This window comes from Crocuta crocuta, unplaced genomic scaffold, assembly GCF_008692635.1.
Source record: "Crocuta crocuta isolate KB4526 unplaced genomic scaffold, BGI_CrCroc_1.0 scaffold170, whole genome shotgun sequence".
NCBI lineage: Eukaryota > Metazoa > Chordata > Mammalia > Carnivora > Hyaenidae > Crocuta > Crocuta crocuta.
This window is the reverse complement of record NW_027527853.1, coordinates 3318947-3331380: the sequence shown is the minus strand read 5'-3', so window position 1 is coordinate 3331380 and position 12434 is coordinate 3318947. Positions and strand designations below refer to the sequence as shown.

Sequence of the window (12434 nt, the reverse complement as noted above, 5' to 3'; positions counted from 1 at the left end):
TTAGAGTATGAGAAGCTTAGCATTCATCCCATCACATAGGCTAAGCTGACATTGGAGGTTAAATACAATTTATTCAGCTACGTAGGAGATCAACCAGGCACAAGTCCAGATGGCAGAGTGGCTCCAGTGACTATCTCATAGAGGCTCCCAGCTCTCCTCTCATCCCACCCAGCAGCCACCTCTTGAGGGCCCAGAGGGTGGTCCCTGAATCCCCCAGAGCCTCTATAGACCCTTTTCTTGCCATTTCTAGCCTCTGCTATGGCAAGCCACTGACTCCAGCTCTAGGTGGACTCCCAAGAGGCACAAGGAAAGGAATTGCCGATTGAAAATGGGGGCCCTGAAGGAGGTATTTAGAGCAGAGTGGCCAGATTTTAAACTATGGCAGCAAGAGCACCCTCTCCTGGGAAAAACATGATAGGCACTGAGGCAGAGATTTATTCTAGGAGTCAAATAATGGGTCAAACTTTGACATGAACAGAAGACAACTTTTTAATTAAATTATGATTTGCGCTAATGTATACCAAATTAGAGTATATTGCAACCACTGGAGCTTTCCAAGAAACTTAAGAAGAGATGAATAAGTCTTCTTCCTAATATGCCTGACGCAATATTACCTGGCATGGAGGGGGAGTAAGTTTCTAATACCTTAAGTTTGGGGATAATTGAAGATCAGCACTTAAGGGGGCCACGATGTTTTTGTTTCAACCTTTAAAATAGAAACCTTAATAAGACGACTTTATAAAGCACACTTCCCTGCCTTGATCAGCTGTGTTTCCCGTACCTTTTCTCAGGGAGCCAGGGTCCCCTTCATGGTCAGACACTGCTCAAAGTACTCACAGCAGCTGTCTAACTCCTTTTCCTGTCTCCATTATCTTCCTCTCCAACACATACTTTGTACTGTTTCTAGTTATTTTCTTAAAATAAAGTTTGGATCATGCTGCTCCTTTCCTCAAGAATCATCAATGGCTCCCTATGGAGTGAAGTCAAGGCTCTGTGTCAAGACATCAAATGCCTCCATCTCCTGTCCCTCCCTAGACGTCTCTTGCACAGCCTTCCACGTTCACTCACAGTGATACTGGAAGCATGTTCCTCCTGGCTCATGCTAATCCCCCAGTCCCTGTTCCCGGGAAATCCCTGTCATACCTCTGCCATACAATCTCCCCCAGTCCCTTAGCTTATAAACCACCACTCCTTCCTCTGGGCACTCTTAGTTGCTGCTAGCACTTTGACAACACAGGTACCGAGTTCTGCCCATGCTAGGATTCATTTGCTCGTGTCTCTCTGTACTGAAAAGCAAGGCCTATTTAATTTGTTCTTTGTATCTGGATGACATTTGGCATTTGTAATCCTATGCAGTAATAAAAGTATAAACCAATAAATGAGTTGAATGAATGAAAATCACAATAATAATAATAGATTCCATTTATCGAACACTTCCTCTGTGCCCAGTGCTAGGATAAGTGTACTTTCTCAATTATCTTCAAAATAGAGCTTCGTCATAGGTGCCATTAGGATCTCACTTTTGCAGTCGAGGAAATGGGGGCTAACAGAGGCTGAAAAACCTGTCTGAGGCCACATGGCTGGTGAATGTGGGTGATGGACTGGAGGCCAGGGTACCTGTGTTGGCTCCTGCAGCCGAAATCTCATGTAAATTGCCTAGCCCTCTACTGAGGCTTCAGATAAAACCTAGGAGAAACAGGAATGGCCCATTGCAGGTATCATGGGGCACTGAGGCAGAAAAGAGAGAGAAGCATCATCATGTGCCAGAGGTTACCTGATGGTGCCCCGCCCTCCCCCAGCTCCACCCATCTTCTGGTCCTACAAGACGGCTTGCAACATCCTACTCAAAGCCACCGCAGTCCACGCCATTTCCCAGACTAAAAAGCATGAGAGTCCGAAGAACGAGGTCCAAAGTACTGGGTGGTTGTTCACAATCTCAACGAGCTTTCTAATGTGGTTGGTTGTGGTTTTAGAACCAGGCTCCCTGGCTTCAAATCCTGGCTCTGCTCTTTACTACCTGCTTGGCAGTGGACCAGTACTTTGTTAAAAGCTTAATTTCTAACCAGTGCAACAAGGGTAGGAATCGTGCCTGCCTCATGTTTTTATGAGAATCAAGTAATTAATATATGTGAAGTGCTTCAGGAAGCCTGGCATACAGTAAATGCTGTATTCATGTTACTTATTGTTTTCTCTGCTATTGATAATGTCTTAATAAATCCTCAAAACAAAACCAATTCTGTTTCACTCTAATGGCAACCACATAGTATAGTTACCATAAAGAAATGGACCCCAGAAAGCCTCAAGTATAAAGGATGATGTTTTCAGGAGGGAAAGTTCAAGTGTAATATGGGCCGGGTGATTTATCTTGAGATGTAAGTTTGCATGCCCCTGGCAGGAAGCTGAGATGCTGACTGGGCTTCCTTATTAGGGAAAGCCTTTTCTATTGTGTTGTGTAGCTGGTTTCGGGCTTATGCTCCATTTACGGTGTCACAATCCCATGCCACACAATAGAGGGACTCTTCCCCTTGCCTGGCCCAGGCTCTGTGATTCACATGCCCCACCCACGTGGGCACTGCACTATGTGACATGTGAGAATGCCATGATGACCCTACCTCAGTGTGCACTCTGGGGTTTTGAGCTTGGGCTCTAGGGTCAGGCTGTCCTGATCAAAATTTTGATTCTGCCATTTGCTAGCAGTGTGAACAGGCAAGTTGCTTAACCTTTGGGTATTGGTTTTCTCATCACTGAAATGAACATGATTAGAAGTGCCTATATTATGGGACTTTAAGAGAATGCAATAGTCCGGGGAAAGTGCACAGAAGGCTGCCTGATAGGAGTAAGGGCTCAATGGGCCCTATGTGTTACTATCAATCTACTTTAATGACCATAATAACCTGAAGGATGGGCCAGCACTCTCATCTCCAAGCAAGAAATTGAGGCTCAGGGAAGTTTTAAACTGTTCTAGGTTCACAGTGTTTAGGGGCCAAAACCAGGATTCTAACCCAGGACTAAAGGACCCAAAAGTCCAAGATCTTCTCACTGAGCCATAGTAATAGACGGAGTCTAGAAGAACAGCCATGTATCACACTGCTGACAACCCAGGGCACTGTAAACTTTCCTGACAAATGTCTCAGTACACTGGAATCATGGCAAGGTGCTGGGAAAGTTCCGAGAAGGGTGCGCTCAGCAAGGGCTGAGAGGTTGCATGAGGCTGTGTGGTGGCAGTGGGATTGAACTGGGCCTTGAAGGACACGTGGGACTTGAGTGAGAGAATGAAGATGAAGGGGGGCATCTCCTTCCATCCCTCAAGGCTGGGGGGCCTGTGTGTCAGCCCCAGAAGCAGGGCTTAGCTGACGGCTGGAAGGGGCATCCATAAGGCACAGAGGTGCCTGGAATGAACGAGCTGCACTGGAGATTCAGGGGAGAAAACAAAACCAGGTTCATCGCCGGCCAAGGGGGCGCTCCAGCCACAGAAGCCAATGTAGGTCCCAGTGACAAGCTGGAGGCGGGGAGGCTGACAAGGTTGGTATGTGAGCAGCTCAGGCATGAAGAGGAGGTTGAGCCAGCCTGTGGGGTCCTGGGAATGGGAAAGGATGGCTGGAAGGAAGGCGAGGGACTCTGTGGCGAGAGCTTGAGTGAAGAAGGTGAAGGCAGGGGTGTGAATTGGGCCTTTCTATTCCAGGTCATCAGCAGCACCAGAGACCCTGAGCATTGAGAGACGCCCACTCCAAGCTGTGTGTCCGACCCGTGCTCAGTTGCGGCCCTGATTCAGCTCTGGAGGTCATGCTCTGGGCCACTGGGCCTGCCGGCTTCTCCTCCTGCAGAGCCGGTGGTGAGATGCAGGGAACCAGTGGGAAGACCGCAGCAGCACGCAGGAAGGGAAGAGGGAAGGAGGCTGGACTAGATGTGGTGGTGGAGGCGGACACAGGGAAGGAACAGAAAGCAGAACTACAGAAGCTGTGGGGGAGGCAGCCAGTGGACAGACCAGTCCCACTGGATATACCCCAAGGGGAGAAAGGGATGTGACCATGTGGGGAATGGATTTGGGCCGGCTAGGAGAGGTGATTTGCATCTAAATACTTAACATCATAGAAAGTCCCTTTGTCTGAATATCCCGTCACCCTTCCCAGAGCCCTGTTAACAGGGGTGGGTGTGCAGAAATGGAGGGCTTTCCCAGCTTAGCCATCACCTGGCTGTAGGACCTCGGGTAGCCAGTTGGCCTGTCTGGGCTCCAGTTTTCCCTAACTGTGAGACGCTAAGATTGGGTGGTCTTTCAGGGCTTTCCAGGCTTAAAATACTTTCAAGTCCAAGTTTTATTCCTCTATTCTTAGTTCCATGAGGCAGGACTGATGGTGCACGCGGTTCTCCCCATGTCAGCCTTGCGGGTTCCACCAGTCAGAGTGTAGCCAGGGAGATGAAAAATCGAGTGAATGCTGGCTTCAATAAGAACAGCAGGGCAAGGGCAAAGCAGTGTTACATTTCCCTTCTTTGGTGGACAGAGGGTTGTTATGCACACCTGTGCTTCTGTGGTGGACATTTACCCAAGAATCTCTGTCTGACTACCTTCCTCTGTCCCGAGATCTTTCCCCTTTGCAGTTGCTCAGATCTCTCTGAATGACCTCAGTGGTGGGAGGAGAATGATTACAACAGCCCTTGGTATCAGGACCCGAGGGGAGGGGGAACGAGGTCTGGTTCAGTTCTGATCACTCAGGGGTTTGTGGAGTGCGACCTTAGGCAAATATCTGCCTGTTGCCTTTCTTATTTATTATCTCCTCCCCATGACTCATTACGCATTTTAAGGTCAGGAGCTATATTTTGTTCCCCACTCCATATCTACTAGCGTGAGCACACTTGTGTAATGTTTGTTGAATGAGTCAAAGAATGTGTGCAACAGCGAAGCACCTGGAGATACTGAGTCTGGAGAAGAAACCCTTCAAATGACCTAATTTCCTAATTCTATCCTTGATGTTGCGCAGAATCACTCTACTTCTCTTTTCTTTAATGTTTAAAGACTTGTGCTGTGTGGCCGTTAGGGCACACTTAGGATGCTTCTAGGAAATGGATTGCATCTGTGTCCTGAGAGGGCTGTCTGCCCTTAACAGGACCAGATAGGCATGGGAGGTCATCACAGGAAATGTCCAAACAGAAAGTGGACCTCACTTGTGGTGCATGGTGGTGGGGCAGGAATAAGCACTGGACTGAATGTAAGCTGTAGGATTTCTGGGGCTCTTTTTAAACCTGAGATTCCATGATTCTGTAACTTTCCTACCAAAACTTGGGTTACTTGGCAGGCGTAGTCTGCTTTGTTTTCTTTTCTTGTTTAGAACTTGGGAGACAAGAATGAATTTGTTCTCATTTGTTAACTAAGCAGCTCCCTTGGCTTTTGATCAGGTAGATTTTAAAGGACAGGACAGGATATGTATGTATCTGTATGTATGTATCACTCTGTGACCCAGTGAGATCTGGAAGGTGGTTCAACAGACTATTCATCAGACTTGGGTGACTTGGGTCCTACACACCCTCCACCTCAGATTAGATTAGATATTGCTGTAAGGACATTTATAAAAATTTATGCTTCCTCATCACCCTGAACTCTAATTGATTTTACATCATATATCTACTCTTCTTCACTATGAATTCTGTGAGTATGGAGACTAGATCTTTCTTGTTTAGCACTGTATCTCTACCTAAAACCTTCTATGTATCTGGCACATGGACAATACTTAATAAATGTCTGATAACGTGCATGGATGGATGGATGGATGGATGGAGTACTACATCTCCACTACAGTCAAATGTTTAATAGATTTGGGTGTTAGGATGGGCACCTTTTATTTTCAAATGAGTAGAATATACTTCCCTTTTCAAGAATTAAATATGAACGTGAAATTAGTCAAGAGTCCAAATATCTTAGAAGTGCTCTTACCTGAGGCATAGTCCCTTTGAGGAACACTTGGAGGTGCTTTGACTTTGAGCCTATAGATAAAAACCAGACAAATGGTCAGTGGGTAGGACAACTGTTGTCAAGGTCCATAATATAAGCAGATATAGAGATAACAGACAGATAACTAATAGAATAATGGCTTCTTTTGGACCCAACACATTGAAAGACTAATGTATTGTAAACGTAGTGAAGCCATTCATCAGAGGTCTCCTGCTTCCCTCATCTCCCCAGCATACAATGGGGCTGTGACTTGGCAAAGGTGAAACCAAGCGATGGAATATTCACAAGCACAGAGTTCAGAGCTTCAAGAAAGAAGATTGTTGACTGGTTGAGAAGATGGTAAGAGAAGATAATCTCTATTTTAATAAATAACTCAATGCAGGGCACCTGGGTGGCTCAGTCAGTTAAGCATCTGACTCTTGGTTTCTGCTCTGGTCATGATCTCACGGTTTTGTGAGTTCGAGCTCCACATCGAGCTCTGTGCTGGCAATGTGGAGCCTGCTTGGGATTCTCTCTTTCTGTTTCTCTCGGCCCTTCCCCGACTCTTGCTGTCTCTGTCGCTCTCAAAAATGAACTTAAAATAAGTAAATACCTCATTTCTTTAAAGAATAAGAAAAATATTACTTATAATGAGCACTTTGGTTGTAGGTTGGACTGAGATTGTTTTTGCACTATTAAAATAAATGCCAAATAAGAGCAGTGAGTGTCTCCAGGTTGGGGATGTGATATTTAGCTTATTTAGAAGTTGGACTGTTTCAAGCACTCTCAAAACTACTTTAGTATCTTTAGGCATATATAGAATGTTTGAATATTCACAATCCTTCCCTGCTCATTACAAGAAGAAACTTAAAATTACTTTTTAAAAATGTATCCCAATTTTTAAGCTTTTCATAAGTTATGACAACACCTCCCATTCTATTATTTGAAATGAGTAAGTTTTCTAATAAATTATTATTCTTAATAATAATTGCCCATTTTATTTAAGAATGATTTGCTTCACGAAGTTTAAAATATATATAAATAGAACCTATATCCAGTAGCCTTTATTTACTAAAGCACCACATCCTTTTACAGAGGCAGGATATAAGGTAACCATTACATGCAAAACATAGTTTATTTCTTGGGGGGAAAAAAGCAGTACGGAAATTCATGTTTAATCAAACATGTTTAATCAAAAAACGGAAATTCATGTTTAATCAAAAAATAAGCCTGACAAACCAGAATTGTAATGTTTCAAAAATAACAGTATTTATATTTGCATAGAAATTCTGCTTTTTGTCTGCCCCAAGGCTCTCAAATCAATTACTTAATTCAATTCCCATAGCAAGACAGGGTGTGCTGGGAAGATATTATCATTAGATGTATGATGAGGTCCAGAGACAGAGATTATCCGCAGTGTTATAGGGGGAAAAATAATAACCCTCAAAAACAAACAAGGAATGATACCACGTTTATTCTTGAATGAGGAAAATTTTGAAGAGAAGCCATTTCTCATTATTGCCATCATTTCATAAAAGAAAAGGAAGGGTATTTTAGTATCCCCAAATGTATGAAGGTTATCATGTCCGAATAAAGGACAGACTCAGGAAAGGGCTGCTGGTCCCTGAACACCTACCAGGAATAAAAGCTGTGGTTTGAGCCTCACTTAGCAGCCGGCAGCTGCAGGCCAACCCCCAACGCTTCAAGGTCCTTATTTTCTCATTTGGCCATGAACCAGTGACAACTCTGTCACGGTCTTGTGTTAGGAAACCAGTGTGTTCAACCGTGCTTCCTCCTTTCAAGGTAGCACCTGTTGCCTGGCAACGAGTAAGAGCTTAACTGCAGGTCCCTTAGAACCAAAGGGCCACTGACTTCACCCAGGGTGATGACTATGGCAGCCAGATTTTCCAAGCTGAAAAGAAACATAGTTTGTCAAGTACAAGTGCATTTGGGGAACAATGGGCATAAAAAAAATAGAAACTGTCTGAAAAAATGTGAGCTCCATGGTTACTGGAAGCATGACCGACCATGGACTAAGGAGACATTTTATACAGAGGCTTCATACTATGGAGAATACTGGTGTATTATAAAACTAGCAGCTGTGGGATAATTAATCTAGAATTGCTAGTGATTAAAACAATCGCTCGCAGGGTTCTCTCATTTCAATGAGATTCTGTTTGTGTCAGAAATATTAAATGAAAACAATCGCATGCCTCTCCCTGCCACAGGGACAGAACATGGAGACAATGTCTCCTCCTCTGGGAGATGACCAGTTCTGCACAAGCAGATCGTTTTAACTATTTTATGATAATCACTTATACGCATTGAGACTCTTTTACATTTTATAGTCTAAAAACACCATAGAACATGATTTCTTTTGAGTTTAGCAAAGACCAAAAAGAATGAAGATATTCTGTTCTTTTTATATGTATATATTTTTTTAATGTTTATTTATCTATTTTGAAAGAGAGAGAGCACAAACAGTGAAGGGGCAGGGAAAGAGGGAGACAGAGAGTCGCAAGCAGGCTCCTCACTGTCAGTACAGAGCTCAGTGTGGGGCATGAACACAGGAACCCCAAGATCACGACACGTGAAAGCTGAAATCAAGAGTCGGTCGTTTAACCAACCGAGGCACCCAGACGCCCCTGAACATACTCTGTTCTGAAGGTATAGGTAAATGGACTTTTATACACTATCAATGGTACAAAATTTTTGGAAAGCAATTTGGTAATATCAACAAAAATGTCAGGGGCAAAAATTCTTCGATCTAGAAATTTCCTTTCAGGAATTTAGCTTTCTTCTATACTCAAAGTCTACAAAAACTATTTATTGAAATGTTATTTATGGCAGTTAAACTGAAAGAAATGGCCACAAGATTTTGATTAATCTTACCAAATTGGCCTCCAAGAATATGCCTGTTTAAACTCCCACATCTCCTTCTCTTTAAAAAGTGTCCACCAGGGGCGCCTGGGTGGCTCAGTCAGTTAAGTGGCCAACTCTTGATCTTGGCTCAGGTCACGATCTCACAGTTTGTGAGACTGAGCCCCATGTCAGGCTCTGTGCTAACAGCACAGAATCTGCTTGGGATTCTCTCTGTCCCTCTCTCTCTTCCCTTCCTCTGCTCATGTGTGTGTGCCCACTCTCTCTCTCTCTCACACCCAAAATAAATAAATAAAACTTAAAAAAAAAGCATCCACCAATACACAGCTGGTTAAACGAATGATAATAGATTTATAGGAGACTATTAATCAGCTATTCAAAAAGGAATATGGTTTATTTTTACATACCAACAAAGATGTCCATGATATAGCATTAAGTAAAACCACTAAGCAAAGTCAAGTTGGTAGAATGGTTTATGAAGTATGGCACCATTCGTGATGAAAATGTATGTATATATAGGTAAGTGCTACATCTATGTCAACATGTGTACGTGCATGTGCAAACACATACATATAGATATCTATACCAAACTCACTCATGACAATGTCCATTTCCCGAGAATGGGCTGATGTGGGATTACGGGGAAGTAGGAGATTTTGACTTTATGCAATTCTGAATTCTTTGATTTTTTTTTCTTTCCTGGTGAATCACTGCTACTTTCATTTTCTGAAAAAAAGAACTTAAACAAAAACTTAATGGAATACCATCTTCCCTTTCCTCTTAACTTAGATTTTGTGTGGCAAATATAGATATGCACAGTTTTTATTATCTTTAAAAAAAAAAGCTTAAGAGTTTCTGATGTGCAGGAAGATTTGGAATTTTAGTTTCCTTCTCCAAATGCCAGCTGAAAATGCTATTTTGGTGTGCCTGGGTGACTCAATCAGTTGAGTGTCTGACTTAGGCTCAGGTCATGATCTCATGGCTCCTGGGTTCAAGCCCCACATCAGACTTTGCACTGACAGTATGGAGCCTGCTTGGGATTCTCTGTCTCCTTCTCTCTCTCTACCCCTCCCCTGCTCATATTCTCTCTCTCTCTCTCAAAAATAAACATTAAAAAAATTTTAACTCCATTTTAAGGCTATCATTGAAAAGGCAAAAATTGAAACATGGAAAACAGGAATGGCATCCTAAAGACGCTCGGATGTGTTCTTGTAACTTCTCTTTTGGATTTCTCCATGCGTGTCCTTGTGGACCTTAACTAAGTAGTTATAGAAGCTGATGTTCCTATTTCTAGAAAGGTCTTTGTTGACATTTGCCATCTTAAGTGGCATAGCTCACTTTTACTGCAGTGAGAGGGAAAAGCACCGCCATGGACTCTGGCCACAAGTTAGAAAAGGTTAAATGCTAAAAAGTTTGCAACTCCTCACTCAGGTAACAGAGAACTTTGTCTCCTTCCACTTAGCGCAGGCTGGAATAATGTGTTGATTATATAAATGAGCACTTCTATAGTGCTCTGGAGTTTCACTTACTTTTTGATCTTGTTCATTATTCCACCTTCGTTGTTCTTGATGTCATGGACCATCTTTTGAAGTTGCCTGCAAAAAATAAAATCAAACATAAAATATTAAAAGCTAGGTTGATTTAAAAAAAAAGTCAAAAGGGAATACAAAAAGAGAGGGAAACCCCTACAATAAACCCCTAGTGAGAATTGTATCATATTTAATTGACCATCTGCTACTCAAATAAAGGCAAAGGGTGACTGATAATGGAAGGAACGTGGTCATTGGGCCATGCGTGTCCCTGTCCCCTAGATGTCTGGGATCTGAAGAGAAATTCTGGTTTCCAGATGTATTCATTCTTAGGAGACATGGTAGGCAAAAGCCCTCTGATAAATCTCACTGTTCATCAACTTACTGCCCTTAGAGCATTCACATTGCCAGGATCGAGCTACCTTGAAGGACAGGTGGGCTGAAATCAGGCCCAAGATTTTTTTGGTTAACTTTACCAGGTTGAATCTGGAAAAACTGTTACCAGAAAGTTGTACATACAGAAAAGCCATAAAGAAAATGATTAATGAATCTGACTGGAAATTCTGTAGAACAAAAAGGAATATACACAAGAACAAAAGATGAATGACATACATGGAAGAAATATTTGCAACACAAGAATAATAAGGACTACATGTTTTGATTTACAAAGAAAGCTTATGACTCAGTAAAAAAAGATTAAAATTCAATAGGAAATGGGCAAAAGATGTGAACATATAGCTAACAGAAAAGAATGGGTGGCTAACAGACAACATGACTTATCTTTAAAGGAATTTGCATCTAAACAATGAGGAGATGCGTTCCGCTTATCAAATTGGCAAAACTTAATGTGATAATCCCCTGGGGCGAGGACCAGAATACGAATATCCTTGGGAATGCAAATTGGGATGATCAGTATCTGTTAAATTTTAAAACTTCCATGCCTTTTGACCCAGAAATTCTACTGCTAGGGATTTGCTGTCCTGAACATGGTCATAAAACTGTACCACTGTGTACACATAAGCATTGTGTGTAATAACCCTAATCCTTCCTGCCTCCCCACTAAATAAAAACTGGAAACAACCTAAATGCCCATCAGTCATTAAAAGGGAACTAGTTATATAAACTTTGATAAAGCCATACGATGAATGCCATAGACCCTTAAAAAATAAAGAAAAAGAAAAAGAAGCACACATTTGTATTGCTGATGCATTGAAATCCCTAATACATATTAAGTTAAACAAATACAGTGAAAGAGAAAAAGAAAAAAGGGAAGAAAGGAAGGGAAGTTCAGAATGTGTATTGCGTTTTTTCGTGTGATTGATTACAAAGGACACGTACATTCATATGTGCTGGTAGGTGCCTAACTTTTTAGAAAGATAGGCAAGGAGTTATTCAAAGAATGTTTTCAAAGTCAATACAGTGTCCTCATACAAATTAGGAAGAGGTACTCTTTTTTCTGGGTAGACATTGCTCGGTGGCTTGGCACAGAGCTTGGCAAATAGTGAAGGACAGATCTCAACCTGTACCGTCATAGCTGGGTGCCTTTGTACCAATGGCAAAGTGAGGTCTGGCAGCTTGAGTAGGGGTGAGAGCTACTGCTTTATAAAAAGAAGACTTTCATGTTACAACAAAGGTTTTTCTATATTATTTGAATGTTCACAGCTTGTGTACATAATCATTTTTATTACCTGTTTTATATACATATATAGAGGAAAACGTTAAAAGTTGGAATCCTGGGCCATGGTTTTTTCTTCATAATAACTCTCTGACTTAAAAAAATATATATGTAAATATGTTACTTACATATATTTATATTTACATGTAAATATATCTAGTAAATATGTTCATATATTATGTGTAATACACATTTATAGATTATTTTGTANTAGTTGAATTCACCCTTCAGGCAAGCCTTTCCGTTGTTCTGAGGAAAGCTTTTAATTGGGCCCAATGTTAACAAAATGTAAATCTTGTCCATAGCCCTCATTGTTGGAGAAAATTGTGATTTCCTGCAAACCTGCACGCACATTTCTCTTGCTCTGGGAGCCCGGCCTTGCATTAGGTAATATGAACTGTGGTGCACAACTAAGCTTGGCAGAGGA

The 12434-nt window shown here is 42.1% G+C and overlaps 1 protein-coding gene across 3 annotated transcripts in view; it reads right to left on the bottom strand.

The window, feature by feature from the left end:
* BLNK (B cell linker) overlaps positions 1 to 12434 on the bottom strand; it is a 101031-nt gene that overhangs the window by 37981 nt on the left and 50616 nt on the right. For all 3 annotated transcript variants that reach the window (XM_077779371.1, XM_077779362.1, XM_077779379.1), the window contains 2 exons: positions 10333 to 10398; positions 5927 to 5976 (listed from right to left, as the gene is read on the bottom strand). In XM_077779371.1, the coding sequence (XP_077635497.1) occupies positions 5927 to 5976; positions 10333 to 10385 (103 nt within the window). In that variant the 5' untranslated portion in view covers positions 10386 to 10398. The remainder of the gene's footprint in view (positions 1 to 5926; positions 5977 to 10332; positions 10399 to 12434) is intronic.